Source organism: Melanerpes formicivorus, unplaced genomic scaffold (assembly GCF_026170545.1).
Source record: "Melanerpes formicivorus ecotype bairdi unplaced genomic scaffold, bMelFor1.0.p_v2 SCAF_2, whole genome shotgun sequence".
NCBI classification, from domain to species: domain Eukaryota; kingdom Metazoa; phylum Chordata; class Aves; order Piciformes; family Picidae; genus Melanerpes; species Melanerpes formicivorus.
Window position 1 is genome coordinate 10813585 of NW_027142354.1, and position 20393 is coordinate 10833977.

Genomic DNA, 20393 nt, shown 5'->3' on the forward strand with positions numbered 1-20393 from the left:
TGATCACTGCAGGGGGGTTGCAGAGGACAACCTTTAAAGGTCCCTTCTAACTCAAACTACTCTAATAATTTTAAGTGATTAGCACATCAATATGAATGGCAAAACAGGCTGGAATCCTGCCTATGAAATTTGGTTGCATGTCTCAATAAAAACAGACCTTGGGAGTGTAAATGAATGCACATGGCCTACTTTGTAAGGTTTTTAAGCAACTTAAGCATGCAAATACATTTAAACCCCACCATTTTTGTTTGAATTTTGTTGTTAGCAGGAATGGGATTTCAAATATAAAGAGACATTAACATTAATTTGTAATCTGATCAAAGAAGTTTCCAAATCACCAGAGAATTTGGTGAGGATGAAGCAAGTCTTGAATGAATACTGTACTTACATACAGCCAGCTTTGTTTTTTCTCTTGGTTATTCCAAGTTCTTTCATGTTTGTACAATGCAATCAAGTCTATAGCCATCCAGAGAATTTCTGAATAAATGTTTCATAAATCATCTGTTTCATAGAAATTGACAAAACTTCATCCATAACAGCTTCTGCTCTTCTACATGCTCAGACTTAACAGTGCAGTCTAAATACTCTAAATCATCACTGAATGATGCTTTCTAACAACAAAACTGAGAGCTTAGGAGGATTTAGGCAGAATAATTGTGAATTATCACCCTAGGAATGTAAGTATGAAAAGCAAACAAGATTTTGGGCTTCCTGAAGGTATTGTTGCATAAACTTCTATGCCCCGTTTATATGATGAGGACACAGTCTCAAGCTGTGCCAGGGGAAGTTTAGGCTTGAGGTGAGGAGAAAGTTCTTCACAGAGAGTTGTTAGCCATTGGAATGTGCAGCCCAGGGAGGAGTTGGAGCCATCGTCCCTGGAGGTGTTCAAGAGGGGTCTGGATGTGGCACTTGAAGCCATGGTTTAGTAGTCATGGGGTTTTGGGTGACCGGTTGGACTTGGTGATCTTTGAGGTCTTTTCCAACCTTATTGATTCTATGATTCTATGAATCTTCCTTGCAGAGTATAAATTGCAGTTCCTACTCACCTGGGAGCAACATCCTTTTGTGGCATTTTACCATTTCAGGAAACTGCATTTTACTAGAAAGCAAGACTAGAATCAGAATGCAGTAATTATTTTTAATGTTTTATCTTCTAGGAAAAAGTGATTCAGACTAGGTCATTCATAAAGTTGAGAAATTCAACTTTGCCCTAAACATAGAGTGGAAACATAGCACCCCCCATCCGTAAAGGGCAGAGACATTTCACACAGAAACAGTGCTGTAAATTTATTTTCTTTGTTTACCCCGTAGAAGATGTTTTCAGTAATAAGAGATCCTCTAGGTCAGGTACTATACAATAGCAAGTAAAATAGAGGGCATGGGAAGTTGAAAAAAAAAGAAAATAGGAGCTTACATTAAGGATGCTTAAAACACTGCTCAAACCCAGTGGCTTTTTAGCTTTTTATGTTCACATTTCAGAAATCTCCTCTGCAGTACGAAGAAATGGAGCAAAACCAACCCAAAGCAAGGGGCATGAAGAGGCACATTAGGTGAGAGAAACAAAGGAAATGCAAATCAAACAAAGAGACACTCTTCCAATCACAAAGTCAAAAAGGATTTTGCAGGTCTTTCAGGATCACATGCTGGTGTCCATCCATACCAGCTAAGCCCACAAATCACAATCCATGCTGTTTAACAGACTGTGTTTGTACTTGCAATAAAGAGAGCACATCTCTTGTACAGCACGTAATTCCTTGCCCCAAAGAGCTTACAATCTAAATTCACAAAGAATGCATCAAGTGGCTGAATCAAGATCTAACAAATGGAGAAGACAAGGAAATAATTGCAATAATTATATAATTTATCAGGGCTTAAAGTTGGATTACATTGCCAAGTGAGGTAACTTTGGAACATCATTGGCAGTGATGTTCTTAAGACAGCAGTAATTTTTCCAGTTAGAAGTTTTTCCAGCCATGAAAAAGTGGTTTAAAACATTCTGAATGTCTTAGAAGTAATCCACAAAAATTCTCAAAAATGGTTCTGTTGGCAAGACAAAATGCTCAGATTACCTAAATTCCTCACTTCAGGCACTAATTTATTCTACTGGAATAATAAGGATGTTACAGAAATGCAGATGTATGCGTGACATTTGACTGTAAAAAAGGCTTTTTACCATTTAAGCCTAAAAGGTTGAATTCTGACACAAGAATCCTGCTGCTATAAACACAGGCTTAACACTCAAGTATTAATATGAAAATAGTACTATTTATAAAATGCATTTTTAACTTTCAAATGAACTATGGACAAGATAAAGAATGTTGATTCCATGCCCACTGTAACTACAGTAAGAGACCCACCCTTCCCTTTTTAAAACACTGTTCTTGTTAATTGGCAGTTAACCAAAGTGATTAGTCCAACTTTAAAATCATTTAGCTTTGTTTTGATGTTTTGTTGTTTTAAAACTTTGTGTGTTGTATTGTTTCTTTTGTTCCCCACACCCCTCCCAGTTACATTTTTTAAAGGCAAAGTCTTGTACTTCATCTAGTAATTGGCAAGAGAAAACAAACCTGAAATGTAATTTATATGTAACTTTTGTGCCCATTTAGCTATCATTTCTTCATCCCTTTACAGGCAACTAGGAAGTATCACCTTTCATGCAACTATGACATTTGTGTATTTCAAACCAGGGAATCAGTTCTTCATAGAAAGAGTGACTGCCCATTGGAATGGGCTGCCCAGGGAGGTGGTGGAGTCACCATCACAGGAGGTGTTTAGGAAGAGACTGGATGGGGTGCTTGGTGCCATGGTTTAGTTGATTAGATAGTGTTGGATGATAGGTTGGACTCAGTGATCTCAAAGGTCTTTTCTAACTTGGTTAACTCTATTCTATTATACACCTAAGCCATCTGCCACACTTCCATGACATTTAAATCTGCCCCCAAATTACAATTACATGATTACCAAAAAGAGAAGTACTTCTTTTTCACTGTAACAAACAGCACATCCATCAGAAAACTCTGGCTTGAACTACCTTCTGAAAGGGATGAAGAGGTTGATACCATTTCGTTTAAGCACAGAATTGAGACAGTGACAGTAAGAACTGATAATAGGTGATCTGATTAGTTTTGAAAGGTACTTTCAAAGAAGTGAAACTGGAAATGAAGACTAAAGAACTCTACCTTTTTTTTTTTTGACACAAGTCAGTAGTGATATTTACTTTTTAGAAATTACATGTGTTCAATTTGTTGATAGGATACAAAAGGAGTATAGCCACAGATTACCAAGAGCCTTTGATAACTTCTGACCAACAGCTAAAAGATGAGGGAAGAAAATGGTCACGGGATTATGATCAACTGTTTCTCACACATGCTACGAAATCAGGAAGATTTCCCTGCACACCTGTAAGAAAACCCTGCCCCATCCACAGGAGTTTCGATTCCCAGGCAAAGATGAATCAACAAAATTAAAATATTGTGCTGTTTTATTGGTGTAAAAATCACACAATTGCTAGTTCTGATTCTGCAGAGATACATCCATGCAGTTAAACATCTATGATCCCACAGCCAGAAAAAGCCATTAAATAGAATATCTGCTGTTAGTCAGCAATTAATGCAAATTTACATATGAGATCCAAAGGTGTGTATCGTACAATATACAACAAATCCTAATACAGTACATCAACCTGAATAGCAGGATACACTCAGGGAACTCTGTTAATAGTGAAGCCTGTCTATATGCCAGAGAAATAAGGCCTGGAAACAAGATGGCAGAAGGTACCCCAGAATTCCTAAAAAAAAAAGCAAACTGTTCAATTTTAACTCATTTTTTTTTTTTTCTCCTTTTTCCTTTGTATTTTTTTGGCTGGGAATTAGAAGTTCATAGAGGTATTGACACATTAACTTGACAATACAATTTGTTATAGTGAAGACTTGGTGGATGTGGTGTGTTACTAAAAGGCAATGTGTGAAACATGCAGTTACAGGTGGTGCTCAGGAAATGTGTCATTAATATGTTGGGGATTCACACCCAACTCTTTTCACAAGAGGGAGGACTGAAAAAGGGCTGTTTGGTAGGCTACCAATTGTGCCATGACTAGGCATGCGGGTGAATCGGGATCATGAATGGGTAAAATGTGAACACCTGGCAATCTGTGGTTACATACTCTATAATGTATGCAACAAAACCACAAACTCAAATCCAGCTGAGAGAGCAAACAGCCTGCAAGAACTGTGTCAACCTGAACAAGTTGGTTTATTGCAAAGAGCAGGCTTTCTGGAATTGTGAACAATTCTCCAATTGTGAAAGGTAGCTTGGGAGGTGACATTGGCTGATGACAGATTACTTAGTTTTCAGCCTTTTCTGGCACAATCAAATAAACGCCATAGTGAAAGAAGGGGCTGTGTGCTTGAATTCTGAAGTCATGATCAGCAGTTCTCTTCTGCAAGGGGGGGAAAAAAGAAACTACTAAAAAATTCCAGTTGGAAATTTTGGTGGCAAACTCAAGTCCAACAGAGATCATGGATGCCCACAGAAAATGTCGTGAGAGGCAGTGTCACATTCAAGGAAAAAGTTCTTGTTTTTTGTTTTTCTTTGTACTGAAATTAAAATACTTAAATACAAAAGTAGACAAATTGACAAAACAGAACCACAACATTTAATGTAGAGTGCACTGAGCTAGATGCATGGATCTTTAAATAGGCTTTGAAACCAATACCCCTTTCATAATTAGTAAATTCACAGTTAACGGCAGTAGGCTTAGAGGTGAGAGAAGGGTCGAAGTTGTTCCAGTTGGACTTCCAGGGAGATTCTCTCTTCAAGAACGTCCTACAAAAGAAAGATTTGTCTACTGACTGTCCAGAGAGAATGAGTATTTTAGAATATCCTCATGTGATCCAGACTGGTAAACATCAGTTTCGGTTTTGAGAGCTGAGGACTGCTCCCAGAGCTGCAAACCCAGCTGTAATATCTTCAAATCAAGTCCAGTATGTTAGCGGGGTAAGCTCTCATCTCAGTTAAAGGATGGCAAGCTCAATTTTCCCTACCCCCACTCCGAGTTTTTCCCATTATGTAAATGTTACACACCTTGACTGTCAAATGGTAACAAAAGAAACTCAGACTTTGTAGTTTTTCAAATGGTTTACCTTCCAGTCCTGACAGCACCACACTAATTCATGCTTACAAATAAGATGATATTTAAAAAAATCTGACAATTAAACTATCTTAAGGCAAGAAAGGTTCAGATGGCAAGAGAAAGATGCTGCCTGCAGAGAAACCCCAAACAGTAATAGCTGACTTGATAAGCAGGTTGCTGTTATTTTTGTTAAGCTGCAAGTTTTGCATTAATAAAGTCTTAATAAGATTAATTTTTTTAAGGTTTGATTTTACTTCAGAAGCAAGCAAACTCCTTCAGCTGTTCTCAACAATGCTTTTTAAGTACCTGATGACCACAACAGCTACCTCCAGTTATTAACAGTAAGATTTCTGGGTGGGTTGTGATTTTTTTTTTTAAATTAATTTTATTTTATATTCAGTGTAGCTGAAAGCAAATTACATTGAAAACTGTGTTTTGCAGTAGTAGAAGTGTCCTTTTTAATTTCACAAAGTTTGTGACAATTAGGTATATTCTATGATCTACAAAACTACTAATATTATATATTAGCATCCTCTACTATGTACGTCATTGGTTTGCAGAGATGCCTGTTACTGTGCATTGCTAACATCTCCCCCTCTCAGGCTCTCCCCTCCAAACAAAACACAAATCTGGAATTACCTTTAGTTGCTGCTGTAGTTCACTATTCAATCTGGCCAAAACAGTGTTGGTTTCCTTGTTACGTCTGATTGATGCCTGAATTGCCTTCTTGTCTTTCCCCACTGATCTGAGAATATATGAGGAGTATTGTAGTAAGCCATTGCATCACTTCAGCTGAACATTTCATTTAAAATTCTCCCTTTTTTCAGATGAGCAGAATCTTCTTTTCCAATTTTTAACCTGATACACTTAATTTTCCCTCTTCTGCCTGGCTTGGTCAGTCTTGTTTGCTTGCATGGAAGCTACACACACTTGGTTTCAATGAAACAGCAAACCCCACATTTAAAAAGCTTGTCATAATTTCCTGATGTCCCAACACAGCACCACATTCATTTATCTGGAAATGACTAATGTAACAGTCTGCTCTCATGTGAGGACACAAAGACTGCACATTTTGGACTGTTCATAGCAACCATCACTTAGAATAAACACTACATCTTAGTACTTCCACCACTTGCAGAAGTTAGAAAGAGGTCATACTTCAAGATCTCTAAAAGGTCTCCCAGTAGCAGAGGCTTCAGGATGATCTGGTCCAAAAAGCCCCAAACAACAAACAAAGGAAAAAACCTCCCCAAACCCCAAATCCTTTCAATTGTTGAATTAATCTAAACTCAAACATGGAAATTGTTTGCAACTCCTGGAACAGAAAGCGTGTATGGTGTTTAAATGTAAATTTTCCAGTAACACTTCTTGGGTTACCTAGGAATAGATGGCTGTGAAGCAAGAACAGCAGCTATGACACCTGTTTTCTGTGTATGTTCCTCAGCTTCAGGTCTTAGCTCATCTTCTGATTTTAATCTTCTGCGAATAGGCTTTGGTGGTGGAGCAAGTGGGGTAGTGCCTTTACCCTGCAGAGGAAAACACAGCCTATTCATTTTCACATATTGCATTTTATTTCGATTATAACCTGGTAGCTTCTTTGCGTTACATGTTCTTAGAACCAGTTACTGAGCTAACTGAATTTACAACCCATTAGGTATTTTCTGATGGACATCTAGCTGCTTTCTCATGCAGCCTAGAAAAACACTGACAAAGAACTGTGCAAGCACAAACACCATGGTACTACCGACATTTGCAAATCTGCATCTCAGAAGATGCTTTCCCCTCGGTGATTATGCCTTTAACAACAAAAAAAAAAAGAGAGCAAGGGTTAACCAAGTTCTGCACTGAAATTTGTGCTGTTTCAAAAATTTGAATGCTTACAAACTATCTGAATTTTCTGCTATCTCAACAATAAAGCTGATTATTGACATCATCTGATGCAAAAATTCACCATATACGTGCCCATCTGAAGCACATATTGGAACTAAGCAAACTGGCTTCAAGTGCAGGAGTATGAAGCTGCTGTTCCAAACCAAAACAGACATAATTTCATAAGTATCAGACAACTGTGCTCTCCTTCCAAGTATATTTAGCATACCACACTAGTGGGGACATTAGCAGGTGCCTTGTCTTCAACTCTTCCATCTGCTTTGGCAACTCTAAGAGAACTTGCAGAATCAGAGGGCTTTTCAACCTAAAGGAATATAAAATGTATTTAGAAAACTACTACTTAACATGTATTTAATTCAGTAACAGTTGTAGTAAGTGCAAGTATGCTGTGCTTATGATACTTGAATACAGTTAACACCTAAAAAATCTAGTTCATGTTTTCTTTAGAAGCACAAGCTGGACTACAACAATACCTGCTTTGGAGATAACTCGTCTCTAAACTGGTCACAAGCACTGTTGTGGGTTGGGAGCATCTTACAGAAAAGGCACATAAGTAAAAAGCTGTATTTCCAGAATCAATAGTCAGATCTGTCATTTGATATAGAATGTGTTCCAAGAGGAGACTGGACATGGCACCTGGTGCTATGGTCTAGTCATGGGTCTGTGGAGACAGGTTGGACTTGATGATCCTCGAGATCTCTTCCAACCTCGGCTATACTGTGAATACTGTGAATGTAAGATTCAACACAGGGTCTAAAATCACTGATGACAAAGTTACCTGAAAGCACTCTGCTCTCAGGCACTGCATTCCTGATGTTAGAAAATGTCTGAACAAAGTCAAATCCCCAACGGTATGAGGCACTGTGTAGCACAAAAGAGGCTGTGGCCTGATGATAAACTGCTACAGCTGTTTCTGCTATTACATTACCACCATTGTCTGTTACTGCCAAAGCTTAACCCCTCCAATGCAACACAGTGTGACTGTTGGCTACCCACATTAACACCAAACAATGAGTAAGCTTAACCTGAGCAGTTTTCAGTGGCAGCTGAAGCTAACAGCTGATTTTGCATGAAGAATGCTCAAACGGTTATATGTCACTGATCTTCCCCGTTAAGGGAAGCAAGAACATACTGCTGGTAGTTGGGAGAACTTTAAAGCACCTCAGGTATTTTTGCAACTGAGGATGCAGAAATGCCCCAGAGAATTTACAGACTACAAATTATGAAAGCAAAACATGAATTAATGTAATAGCAGCAAAGTATCAGGACACTAACAGGAATAAGCCCCAAGGCTTCTGATCTTTTACATGCCCTGTCTGTAGTAAAAAAATCAAAGTTTTGCAAGCATTTCTAATGTTCTATTATAGAAGGGTGCCAGAGTTCTAATCACTTTAGCTGTCTGTCCAGTGGATTAGAACAAACCCAAATTAATAGAATTTTAGCAGATGTGTACAATACTTGACAGTAATCTCATTTATTAAGGGAGACTACTTTAAAGCTTAGCAGTACACCATTCTGGTGTACTGGCAAGAGCAAGAAGTAAAGTTTTGCCTCTGCCAAGTTTTAAATGCATCAACAGTACATCTCACACACGTGTTAAGTACAAAATCTGTTGAATTACACTCAAGAACTAAGAAGAAAAGAATTTCTTCTGCCTAGGTGTTTGCCAGTTACTAAATATGTGGTAGTGTGTAATGTAATTACTCTGCAGTGATGGACTGAGTTAAACCAGCAGAAATAAGTTTTAACAAAGTTTTTCAGTTGTTGGTGGTATTAAGCAATTGACAAGATTTTCACTTCAGCTCACCTGCAACACTTCCGAGTGCGGTTCAATTTCATCTTCCTCCTCTTTGTTTACACCTGAAACAGCAAATGCCTCAAATTGGCTGAAGTCTGCAAAATTTGGCTGTTCTGGTATCTGTTGAGGTGAGGTACTGGTATGAGCTATCAGGCCTTCAGCATCTACTGGGCGATGCACATGAGGACCTGCACCCTGCAATTAAAAAACAAACAAACAAACAAACCCCAAAAAACACCAAACCCCAGTTTTAGTGACATTGTTCTTAACATAGTTATCTCATGCAAAGAATCTTGCCAAACAACAGCATGGGACAGAATATGCCTCTTCAGTTAGACAAGGATTCGTATCCTGTCAGTAGGAAAAAGTGCCTGTGACTATAGAACTAGATAAATACTTAAGAGAAAAGGGAGTTCTGTCAGATCTGCTGTTACCCAAAGAATGAGACCAAAGGTGGATGCACCACAGGACTAGATACTCATTGGACAGATGTTTCTGCTGTAACAAAGTCCAGCCTGGCTCTGTTAGGCTTGATACAGATTTTTAGTTTGGATCTATAGGAAAACATGCTTATGTGATCACAGTGTATGGAGTAAGACTGTCATTCACTGCACCCTCTTTCCTTGCTGATGATTTCTGAATCCATTGACTGAGTTCAACTGATGGTAACCCATATTCTAACAATTAACTGCTGCTGCAGAACAACTGAAAAGCAATTTTATCTGTCCTTTGTTAGATCTGCCCAGCAGTTGAAGGATTCATCTGGTTGAGACAAAGAAAAACACCTTTTTCTAGATTTGTTTTCTACCATATGAGCTAACTGACCTGGTCCAGGACTGCAAAGATGACCAAGTGTATGACAAAGGAAGAAGTGGGATCATTTTTTTTTGGGAGCAGGTATGTTATGTAAAACCATAGCCTGTGCCAGACAGGCTGAGGACACTTACTTTGTAAAACTTTGAAAGACTGCTCTTTCAGTCTGTGTTACAGTTCATTACCTATACAGGGACAGGCAATGAAATGAAGACTGACCTCCCTCTTTTTTCTTACAACTGAGAGCTCCAGAGCCACTCATTATTCCTCAGTCTTCACTGTAATCCCTTCCTATGGTTCTCCCAGAAGGAGTTCCTCATTCAGGAAAGGCTAGCATTTGGCTATAGTCTAGGTTTTGCCATCATTCACATACTGGTGGTTTCAAAAAATACCATGCAGTGCTACTCCTTTGAGAGAGAAGTTAAAATTCAGCATTAGATAAAAAGTGATGCACTGAGTGAGAGTATGGATTTCAAAAGCGAGATCATTACCTGTGAAGGCTGTGGTCTTGGAGGCACTGCAGGGGGATAGGCAACAACTCCAGCCTGTTGCTGTCCTGTAAGAGAGGCATTACATTTGACCAAGATTATTACTCTTCACACAACAGTGCTATCTAACTTTTCGACTTGTCAACATGAAGACATACTGCATTTTGTCTATGCATTAGCCTGTCAGAGGACTATCATTGCAACATCACCTCCTTTCAAATTTGCAGTAAGACAAAATAAGGAATCAGACCATGGAATCATTCCAGCTCAGAGTATGGACATGGTCATACTTTGATGATCATAGATACAGTTTTTTGCTTTTGCCCTCATTATAAGCTCTTAGCATTTTCTCATATTTTGTGATCCTAAGCTGAAAAGTACTAACAAGTCAGGAGTACAATAAAACCCATTAAGCATGGCACTACAAGTGATATTTAGTAACTTCCTCTTATGTGAAATACTCAACATCTCTCTCTACTACATCTGATAATGAAAGAATTCCTCTTGAAAATTTACTAGCAGTTGCAATTCATTGCATGTGGGTGCCCTACCAAAACGTTATTTCCTGACATTGCTTCTCATTCATCATCCAAAGGACTACAATGTCAGCAGAGTTTAGAAGTAAATTGTCTGGTTAAGCAGAGTACAAGTTTTTATACAAGCAAAACCCACCCCAACAATATTTTCTGCTTTTTTCTTCAAAAGCAATGTATGAAAAGCACACTCTAAATCTTTCTTTAGAGGGGAAAAAAGATTTGTCTGCTTTCAGAGCATACATGTTGAAACACAGGAGCACAGCATATCTACCTGGGGTAACTGAAAAGGATCTGTTCATATCTAAAGATGATGACCGAGAGTGAGAAGGATGAGGCCTTGGAGGTGGTGGTGGGGGGGCAGTGTTATCTGGAGACGTTCCTGAATGTGATCTGCAAAACAAAGAAGCTTCCATAGTGATTTTAGCAGCTGTGACAGATCTAAAATTAAATTAAACCCAATTGCAATTAAACCCAAAGTCTGAAAGATGGAAAAGAACCTGGTTGCCATTGATTTCAAAGACTGAAAAAAACAGTATTAAACTTCTGGTATTTGTTGATTTCACAATCTTTCTATATTTTTCTTTACTTAAATCTGTTATGCAAATCATTCTTGTATTAAGAGAAGGAATTTATCTTTGGGAAACCAACAGCTTGACATATATCTCAATCACTTTAGGAACAGAAAGTCCTAAATATGGCATTTCCATCCAGATGATCATCACTATAACTTGCAAAGTAGGTAAGATGTAGTCAACATCCTGATTAGGTTTGAAATGGTTAAGTTCAATATCCCTGAAATAAACATTAAGTTGCTGTTGCCTCCATGTATATAGAGCTTAAGCTGTATCTCAGGGTAGGAGACCTGTTTAATTCTCTGCCTAAATCTTCCAAATCAATATTCCTGGGAGGCATCATCAGAAACTTCAACCCATTCTTAGGCAGGATCACCATCTAGTGGATACCTGTTGTAAATTCATTGAGCACACAAAGGATAGGGTGAAGTACTGCTCTAAGTGCCATGAGTGGCATTTATTGTATATATAATTTAAAACCACTTGCAGAAGCTTCCTAAATACTCCAACCTAAGCAAGATGATTTACTGAATCACTAAAATGCACACAGCTACTCTTACTCAACTCACAAGTAAATGACAAAATCTTTGCTATGACTGACTTCAACATTCTTCTGTGACCATCGTAAGATACAGAACTGGGAGAGGTAAGACATACTTAAGTTACACATAAAACCTGAAATCTCTGAAATGTATTTCTAGACAGAAAATTGAGTTATCACAATAGAAAAATCTGCTTGCTTAATACACTTTCCATGACAATGCTTCAGTGATACAAGGTGACCCTCTAGCTCATGAAATACAAATCTAATTACACTGACTCTTAGGGTCATCCTTCTAGGTAGACCACTGTGAAGGCACAAGTAGGATTAAAAGAGGAACAAAGTGGTTAAAGACACTACTGAAGTATCATGAAGTATCATTATCACAGAACCATAGAACTGACATAGCCTGATCAGTCTTTGCTTTTTCAAAATACAAAAAGTACTCTACACTAATGGTAGGGTTAAGGACAACATCATCTCTACAGATAAAGTCGCAGTTGGTAGAAGAGATATCAGTGGAAGGAAGAGGGAGAAAAACGTCTTTTGAGTGGACACTGCCAGATGTGTACAGATGATCTTGTGCCATAAACTGACAACTCTGAAAGCTTCACTCATCTACACAAGTTCAGCAAGACAACCCAACCCAAAATTAGAAATGAAAAGAACATGCTAAAACCATGTTGACAGTGCAAAAACATGCACAGGAACAGGACAGTCAAATTTGCCATTAAGAGAAAAGAAATTTTCAAGCTGCTGTACTGAGAGGCAATTGCAAATCTTTCTTTGCTGTTGAAGTCACCCTAATTATTTTTGGTTTGAAACTTACCTCTGAAACCGATTGTAAGGTAGTTAATAGTGTAGCTGGTTTTTAATCCTATCAGGCAGATTTAATAAGAACAATTAGCAGCAGCTAGTATAGCACATTCTCTTATGTTAAATGATGCAGTTGTCGGTTATGCACCCAGATAACTTCCTCCAATCTCTTAAATTGATGTTGTGCTTAGGATTGCCTTTCATTTTATAAAAGCCCACTAATTAAAGAGACTGATTTACTGCTGGGATACTTCTAATTTAGGTTTTATTCTTCTTTTATGCTATGAGGTCACAAGGTCCTTTCACCATTAATGAAAGCTTAATGGTTATTTTTAAAAATACAAGAAATTGTTTCCAAATAACATCTCCTGTATTTCCATTCCTTTGTGTTTAAGAAGAAAGTGACACTGACTGGGCCAATTCCAAACAACTTTTGAGACTGCATTATTTTTCTATTTTCAGTTTACACATTAACAGGTGCAGCATAATGCATTAGAAAGCAGATGGCCTTCAGATTCCTGGGTGTTAAGAGCCTCTTTAGCCATCATTTATACAAGCTAGCTGCCAAACAATCAGAAGCTCTGAACAGCCTTCTTTTAACACCTTTTACACGGGTTGTTTTTATTCAGTTGCTATTCTACTGACCGTTGCCGTGTAACAGTGCTTCCAATCTGCTCTGGATCTGAAGTATAGGAGTCCGAACTGCTGTAACCGTCTGCTGGCAAAGGAAAGTACAAAGTTTACACTTGTTTTGCATCATTATAAGTAACATATGATTTTAAGTATCCAGCATTTGTTTTAAAAAAAGTTTGTGTCTTTGTACTGATTCTCTGTAAGGTCTTGGCAGGACTGAAAATCCTCAAGTCTCAATGACTGAAGGACCCAATACACACCAGCTCCTCTTGCCAAATAACATAAATTATTGGTTACTACTGGGATGTACTTAAGAATAAGCAATGTCAATAATGTATTCAAAATAGAAAATGTACATTCCAAAAGCATTAAGTTTTAAACACTTGACACTGTATAATTTCAATCTAGTCAATAAGAGCAAGGGATAGCCAAAGGAAAGAAAAAAAAAAAGCAAGCAGTAGGATATGCTTGATTTTACAAACACTGAAGGATTGTTAAAATGCTTAGAAAAAGGGAAAAATATGTAGAGTACACAGGCAAACTCAGTAGCTTTGCTACTACTGTAACCTTTAAGGTTGGTAGTTAGCTCTGTTTTGGACTAAATCTTTACAAAAGCTTTTAGGCTTTAACCAAAGTCACCTATAAAAACGACATCATATAGACAGTTTCCTCAGGGACGCTCTCAGTCTTAAAAGCTGTGCAAACATTTTTTTCCCCCCAGATATGAAGAGTCTAACTTAAACCCACAAAATTTGTATGGAATGAACATAGACAGAAAATGTATCTCAGGGTAATTTATTACAAGGGATTATTACAGAGCACCTGATAAAGCACAATTCAAGGTGAAAAGTCACCGGAGCAATGAGATTCACCAGATTAACCTCCTAGGACCTTTCTTTTTAACTCTTAACTGTAGATACATCAATCTAGTGAAGTTGGCTTGAGATCCTCATCATGCTCAGTCATCTAAGGCATACACTATCTCAAGTTAATTTCAGATTAGAAGTTACTTTGCAGCTGTGTCTCTATTCAGTGAGGGCAATGGAGAATTAAAAGGAATAAAAAAGAAGAAACAGGAGTGGCTGCCATGAGGTGGCATTTAAATTTTCAAGTGAGAAAATTAAGTTTCAAGCACAAGTTGGTGATGTGATACATGAAATTCTTTCTCCTCAATCCAAACAGCTGTAGTACTGGTCCAAGCTACTCAGGATGCAATATAACCTAGTCAAACAAGAATTCATATAATCACACTTTTAAAGAGGAAAAACTTAAGCCCTTTTCAACTGAAAAATTTGATCATTTCAGTACAAAATTTTTGAGTTAACACTGGTAACAGAAGAAGCCTTTCTAAACCAATTTCAAAGGCACAGTAAACAGTTTTAATCATTATATAAGGCAAAGGACAGTTACTTAGCAAATGTAACCTTCATAATGTACCAATGTTGGCTAATCCAAACTCATGAGTTTGAACACAATCTTTAACAGAATCCTTTTTCAGTATTTCCAGTAACCTAAGTGTGACAGTCAGCCAAAGGTCCTGTTATGAAGGACAGAGGCTTGTGCAATGTTATTTTTGTCCTCAAGGGAGGTTTGTGCTTTTCAATGTTAGTTAACACACGTTATTCTCCTGCTTTGTTCATATTTCATTAGGAAGGAAGGTGACTTAGATTACCCTCCCCTTTTGACTGTAGCATTCATGCTTTTGTTTACATCATTTAGCAGGAGTCTCAAGTGACACTCAAACTGTTATTAAAGAGATATTAAAATAGCATATCACAGTAAGGTTAAAATAATTTGGGTAAACAGCAGTTCTTTTTTCTGCTTTTATTTTTACTTGCATAATAACAAGCAGAAGAATTAAGGGGAAACTTCTCCAGTTACCACTTTCTGAGGTCACAGATCCCCTCTCCTTTATTTCAAATCACACAGCTCACACAGAAAGGCAACTGTGCAGTGTCTATGCTAACTGAAGTTTTAGTTACCTCATGAAATGGAAAAGTTTGGCCCTGCTTCCTGCCATAGGTCAGTATGATGTTTATAAATCTTCATTGGTTCTCAGTTCAAACACTATTAATATATTGACCCATCAACAGTAAACTGTGGAGTAAAATACTTAACCCACACCTACATTTTGATCACTAAATCTGTACTTCTGTGCAATGCAAGAAAAAGTGAACCTATGAATAATATTGAAGAAATCTTTTTGACTGTCCATTAACAGAACACCACCGATACTGATACTTACTAACTGTATTTCCAGATGTAAATTTTACAGATGAACTCATTTTGTTTTCTTCTGGGTGATCAGGTGGTTTCACAAGTAGTGGGCTAGTAGGGTTAGCATGATCTAGATAGGAAAAACAAAGCTAAATAAACAAACTAGCCTAAAGTTGCATTGTAACGCTTCTAGTGTGTGAATTATTTCAGCTTCAAAGTTTTACATTGTAATAGCATTGTTTCTATTTCTCAGTCTAAAGAATTGGGAATCTTTACCTACTTACAAGCTAAGAAAAGTTTAAAATAAACATTTTGTGGATAGTAATTTAATCTCATGTTGAGGACTGCATGAGTTACACAACTTCAAAAAATACTGGCTTATTGGCACACATCTATAAATTCTGACTTCACTGTTCCTTAAAGAAAGTTATCCAACCATCTTTCTTAGTACTGACCACAGTATTTAAAAAAAACCCACACCTGCCAATACTCCCAGGTTTCAAACTAGTACACTCAGCATTTCTGTCCACAGAAGAGCAAGGTTTATCAATGCAGACCACGTTCTCCATCTTCAAAATCTCCTTCAGTGTTTAATAAGGAGACACAGGCACTCCTGGAGGCACAAATCAAATCTATATAATCATGCTCCTATACTACTCCAAGCAGTGATCTCCTATGGATGGTGAAACTCCTCATTGTAGCAAATAGCCAGTTCAAACTATGCACCTGTCTGAACTACATTCCAATTCTTAGTTCTGAGACTCTCAATTATGCTGGTTAGAAAGCCAGATACAGTCTTCTACAGAAAAAAAAACCCCGAAACTAGTGTTCAATCAAATAGTGCCAACAACAATTGTCCAAAATCTGCCTCATGAGCAAGAGAAAATATCCTACCACTTCCAGTTCTTTTAAGCTCCATTTCCTGCATGTGGATTTTGCTTGGAGTCATTCTTATGGGAACCGGGTGGACAATTGCAGTGTCCTGTGGAAGAGATCAGAGTTAAGTGATGTTAGTTTTAAATGGTTCTATTAAGATTCTCTGACACCACAGAAATGTCACTTCTAGACATAATTTTGTACATTTGATTTGTTACACAGTTCCAGGGAACTGAATATACCCATAAAACCAAATTTCTGTAAGGTGAAGTTTCTCTAACTTTTTATAAGGTGTAAGCTAGCATAATACTTCAGAAGGGCACTACAAGTGTTTCTATAGGTAAACAGGACTGGGATTGCACCAGATTTCTGGAGTTAAAAGGAAAAAAATAATCCAAGACTCAACCAAATCTACACAGAAGCCACTTATTTCCAAACTCCACTCTTCAACTTAACTTAAAATGGCTCAAAAAGTTATAGCCTGTTTATATATTACGAGTAATTCTCTGTAGAACAGGTACTCCACAATTGTAGAATCTTCTGAACTTTGAGTTTGTGAACCCTATGCAATACATCTCTAGACAGGTATTGACCTCACTGTGGTTCAGACAAGGGACTCCATTTTAAATGCAGTTTATAAACAGCTCTTTCTATTTGGTTTGGAGACAGTGTAGATGGCTTAAAATCTCAACATTTGTATGTTTGTTCCCAAGTAACCTAGAAGAATGAACACATCTGTCTGAGTGGATTGATTTTTTACTACCATCAGTACTCAGAATACTCTAATGGGACAGTAATACCACCAAAAAATTCAGATTATATTCTGTTCCCAGAAATAACAAGAAGCTTCAAATTACTCTTGTATCAGAGGATGAATCTGTTCTACCTTCTTAAGTAGATCAATTTCACCAAGCACAAGGTATTTACAATAATATTTTCCAAAACAGTTTAAAGTGACTTGCACAACTCTTGTTGAAAATGTAAACTTAAACCCACTTTCCAGTCACAGCTCAAACTCACTGCACCAGGCTTTTAGTTCTCACTTTAAAATATATCCTTTCCCCCTTTTTAGCTCTTTAGTTAAATTATTAACAATCCTTGTTAAGTTATTCATACTCTACTTTGTGAAAGCAGGAGTGGTTCACTAAATCAGGCCTATGCATCACTGCTGAGTGTGCTAAATTAAAAAGTCTCCACACTGCTACTTAAATCATGCTGTCATTTGTTCCTGGTTTTGATGCGAAAATAATGACTCCAAAGTATCTATTCTCAAAGTGGTACCTTAGCAAGCATCAGAGAGGCTCACCATTCTTTAAAATTGTTCTCACCTACATGGATTTTAAGAAAACTACTCCAGAGGGCAATCTCCTAGTGTGTTTTGTGTATTTCTATTGAATTTGTTCCTACACACACTTAAGAGTTTTCCATCACTGTTCTACTTTTGAGACTATCAACATACAGGGAAAAAAACCCACCAACCTCAAGCTTCAGTTTTCTGTCATTTACTAATTCTGTGCAAAATTAAAGCACTCTTTTACTGCAGATAAAAGACAGCAATAGTTCTTTACTGTCAAGGAATTATACACAGTAAGAAGCAACTAGAAAGTGATTTCCATCATGTTTACTTCATTAAAACATATAAACACACTACCTTTAAACCGAAAAAGACTGCCTCAGACAAAAATGCTGGCTTTCAGTGTAAGTAGGACTAAGTGGAACACTGATGTATTTAAAATATATACATTATACATTTTTCAGAACTATCTTGTCTAATACTAAAAGCAGTTAAATATTATGTATACCTATTACGTTTCATTATATAACCAAATGGACACTAACATTGTAATTAAAATGAACACTAGGAGTGGTCAATCTGTAAGAAAAGTGGGGGGAAAAGAGCAGCTAAGTACTGAAGCAATTTTAATGCATTTCAGAACTGCTTCAATGTCACACACTATCAAGCCTAAAACCAGCAGAACTTGAAACGCTGCAGTGAATTATTAGCTCCCAAACTTGACAGGATATTTAACTACATAATCCTTCAGAGCACTCCTCACTGAGTAACCATTAAAACAGCACAGGAATAACTGCAGAAATACTACAAGTCTTATAAGTAACCTAGTGAAAACATTAGAAAAATGAAATAACCACAGCCACTAAAGATGGTGCAAATCAAGCTCTGCAACCTGAAACCCTGAAACAACACAGGAAGAAAATAAATCTGAAATGGAACTGGTTGGTCACTGGGAGTGGCCCTTGCATTGACTTGCACATTTATTTATGTTTTCAATTATGTTTAAATACTTTGTGTAATATAGACTTCAATAGCAGTGTTGTAGTACATCAAAATTGAGGTGAAAAGGCATTCTTTGCACTCAGATACTAAACATAAGCAGCACTAGAAAATTTGTATTCCTAAAATAAGCAAAAAAAAATCAAGATGCCTGCCACCATTCCCCAAAAAGAAGTCTGTGGAATCATGCATAGTAGCTAAATACAATGAATGGAAATTCAGTGTTAATAAAATTAATTTCAAACAAGCAAGCTAAGTGATTGACTTACAGGATCAGCTGGTGCAATGTTAGAATCAAATTGGGTCAGAGTTTGTGAGCTTGAAGAGCGTTCGCTAAATGTCTCCCACTGCTGAACAGACAGAGGAGAGAAGTCAGCATGATGAGAAAGATGGAAGTAAAAGATCACTGAGGAGATTTAGCATAGTAGTTTGGAGGTTGCACTGGAAACTATTTGCTCTGGACAGTACTTGACTTGGTGAGCACACTAGTACATAGTTTCAGTCTGAGACTGTTGGGCGACCAAGTTTGCCATCTGTCAATATTAATCTTGGCATTCACATTTCATAATGAAGACACAGGTGTGCCATCAACACAGAAGTACCTTCAGAGTTCATGCTCACCAAGGACAATCACACAAGTGAAAAAAATGGTTAAGCCATTCAAGTACTGTAAAGATAAAACCAGTGACACATTGTGTATTTGCCATTGTAAAATCCACACAAAGGTTCCTCAGCTTTGTAGCTGCCAAATAAATGCATTCTGTGAATGCCAGTTTTCTTAAACTATCCCAGAGAAACAAACACTGAGCAGAGTACTCCAGTTACACCAGTTCAGTTTGCCAGTGCAACCCCTGAGAAGTGATTCTATGCTGTAAAAGAGCATTTTTACACATCTAAATCACTGTCAAGGCAAAGAATTAAATTCGAACATACTGTTGATTGCTAAAAGCAAACAAGTCAATCTCTGAACAACTCTGTATGGTATAAGCATGGTGTATCAATACACGATTGTCAAGAGTCCTCATGCTTACTAAGTCAAGCTGCAGCCACAATTGGATCGAAGTACTGAAGCACGTAAAATTAGTCTGCGATCCAGAGACCTGATTGCAAATTGTAACAGGAATGCTACACTTGTTGCATTTTGTTAAGATAAGTAAATATTAATGATGTTTTTCAAACAAAACAACAGACGTGAGAAAGACAAGAATTCTGGTGCTCACAAAATTTGATTCAAGTTATGTTAGTATAGTCACAAAAATAAATCACTATTCTTGTCCCATCTGTATGGGCACATCAAATGGAAATGATTCCTAAGATACAGGACAAGCTGTACAGTGTTAGGCAACCTAACATACTTCAGTATAGAGAAACATTTAATGAATGGCCTCTATGTCAACCTGGTCTAAACTGGCTATTTCAGCAACAACTCTTTGTGAGAAGTCCTATGCAAGAGTTTTCAATCAGCTAAAGTTATATTAAGAAAAAGATTAACTAAATTTGTAGTGATTTCAAATTTTAAATTAGTGCAGATAATGGTCAAAATTTTTTTACTTTCAGATCTTTATTAATAGGGATGCAAGTTCTCCTTCCTAACTGCTCTATCCCACTCCCCATTTTAAACAGTTTATCTCTGTGTCACTCCACCCCTTCAAAAAGAGGTAGATTTTATGTATACAAACCTGCTGAGTAAGCCAGTTTTCACTAAGTCTGAAATTTAATGGCCAGGGTTCTTGCCAGCTTTACCCCCAATTTGGCCTCTTGTGTTTACACAGCTGCTTATTTTCATGAA

At 37.4% G+C, this 20393-nt stretch overlaps 1 protein-coding gene across 7 annotated transcripts in view; it reads right to left on the reverse strand.

The window, feature by feature from the left end:
- Nucleotides 1-1273: 1273 nt before the first annotated feature.
- The window catches only part of REPS1 (RALBP1 associated Eps domain containing 1), a 67462-nt gene continuing 48342 nt past the window's right edge, over nt 1274-20393 (reverse strand). For 3 of the 7 annotated variants that reach the window (XM_068150660.1, XM_068150652.1, XM_068150627.1), the window contains exons 10-20: nt 18874-18954; nt 16330-16417; nt 15464-15565; nt 13231-13303; nt 10928-11046; nt 10124-10188; nt 8829-9014; nt 7230-7325; nt 6509-6657; nt 5771-5876; nt 3840-4824 (exon numbers count right to left, since the gene is read on the reverse strand). In XM_068150660.1, the coding sequence (XP_068006761.1) occupies nt 4756-4824; nt 5771-5876; nt 6509-6657; nt 7230-7325; nt 8829-9014; nt 10124-10188; nt 10928-11046; nt 13231-13303; nt 15464-15565; nt 16330-16417; nt 18874-18954 (1134 nt within the window). In that variant the 3' untranslated portion in view covers nt 3840-4755. Of the gene's footprint in view, nt 4825-5770; nt 5877-6508; nt 6658-7229; nt 7326-8828; nt 9015-10123; nt 10189-10927; nt 11047-13230; nt 13304-15463; nt 15566-16329; nt 16418-18873; nt 18955-20393 lie in introns of all 7 variants that reach the window. The other 4 variants (XM_068150679.1, XM_068150635.1, XM_068150642.1 and 1 more) reach the window with 4 other exon arrangements.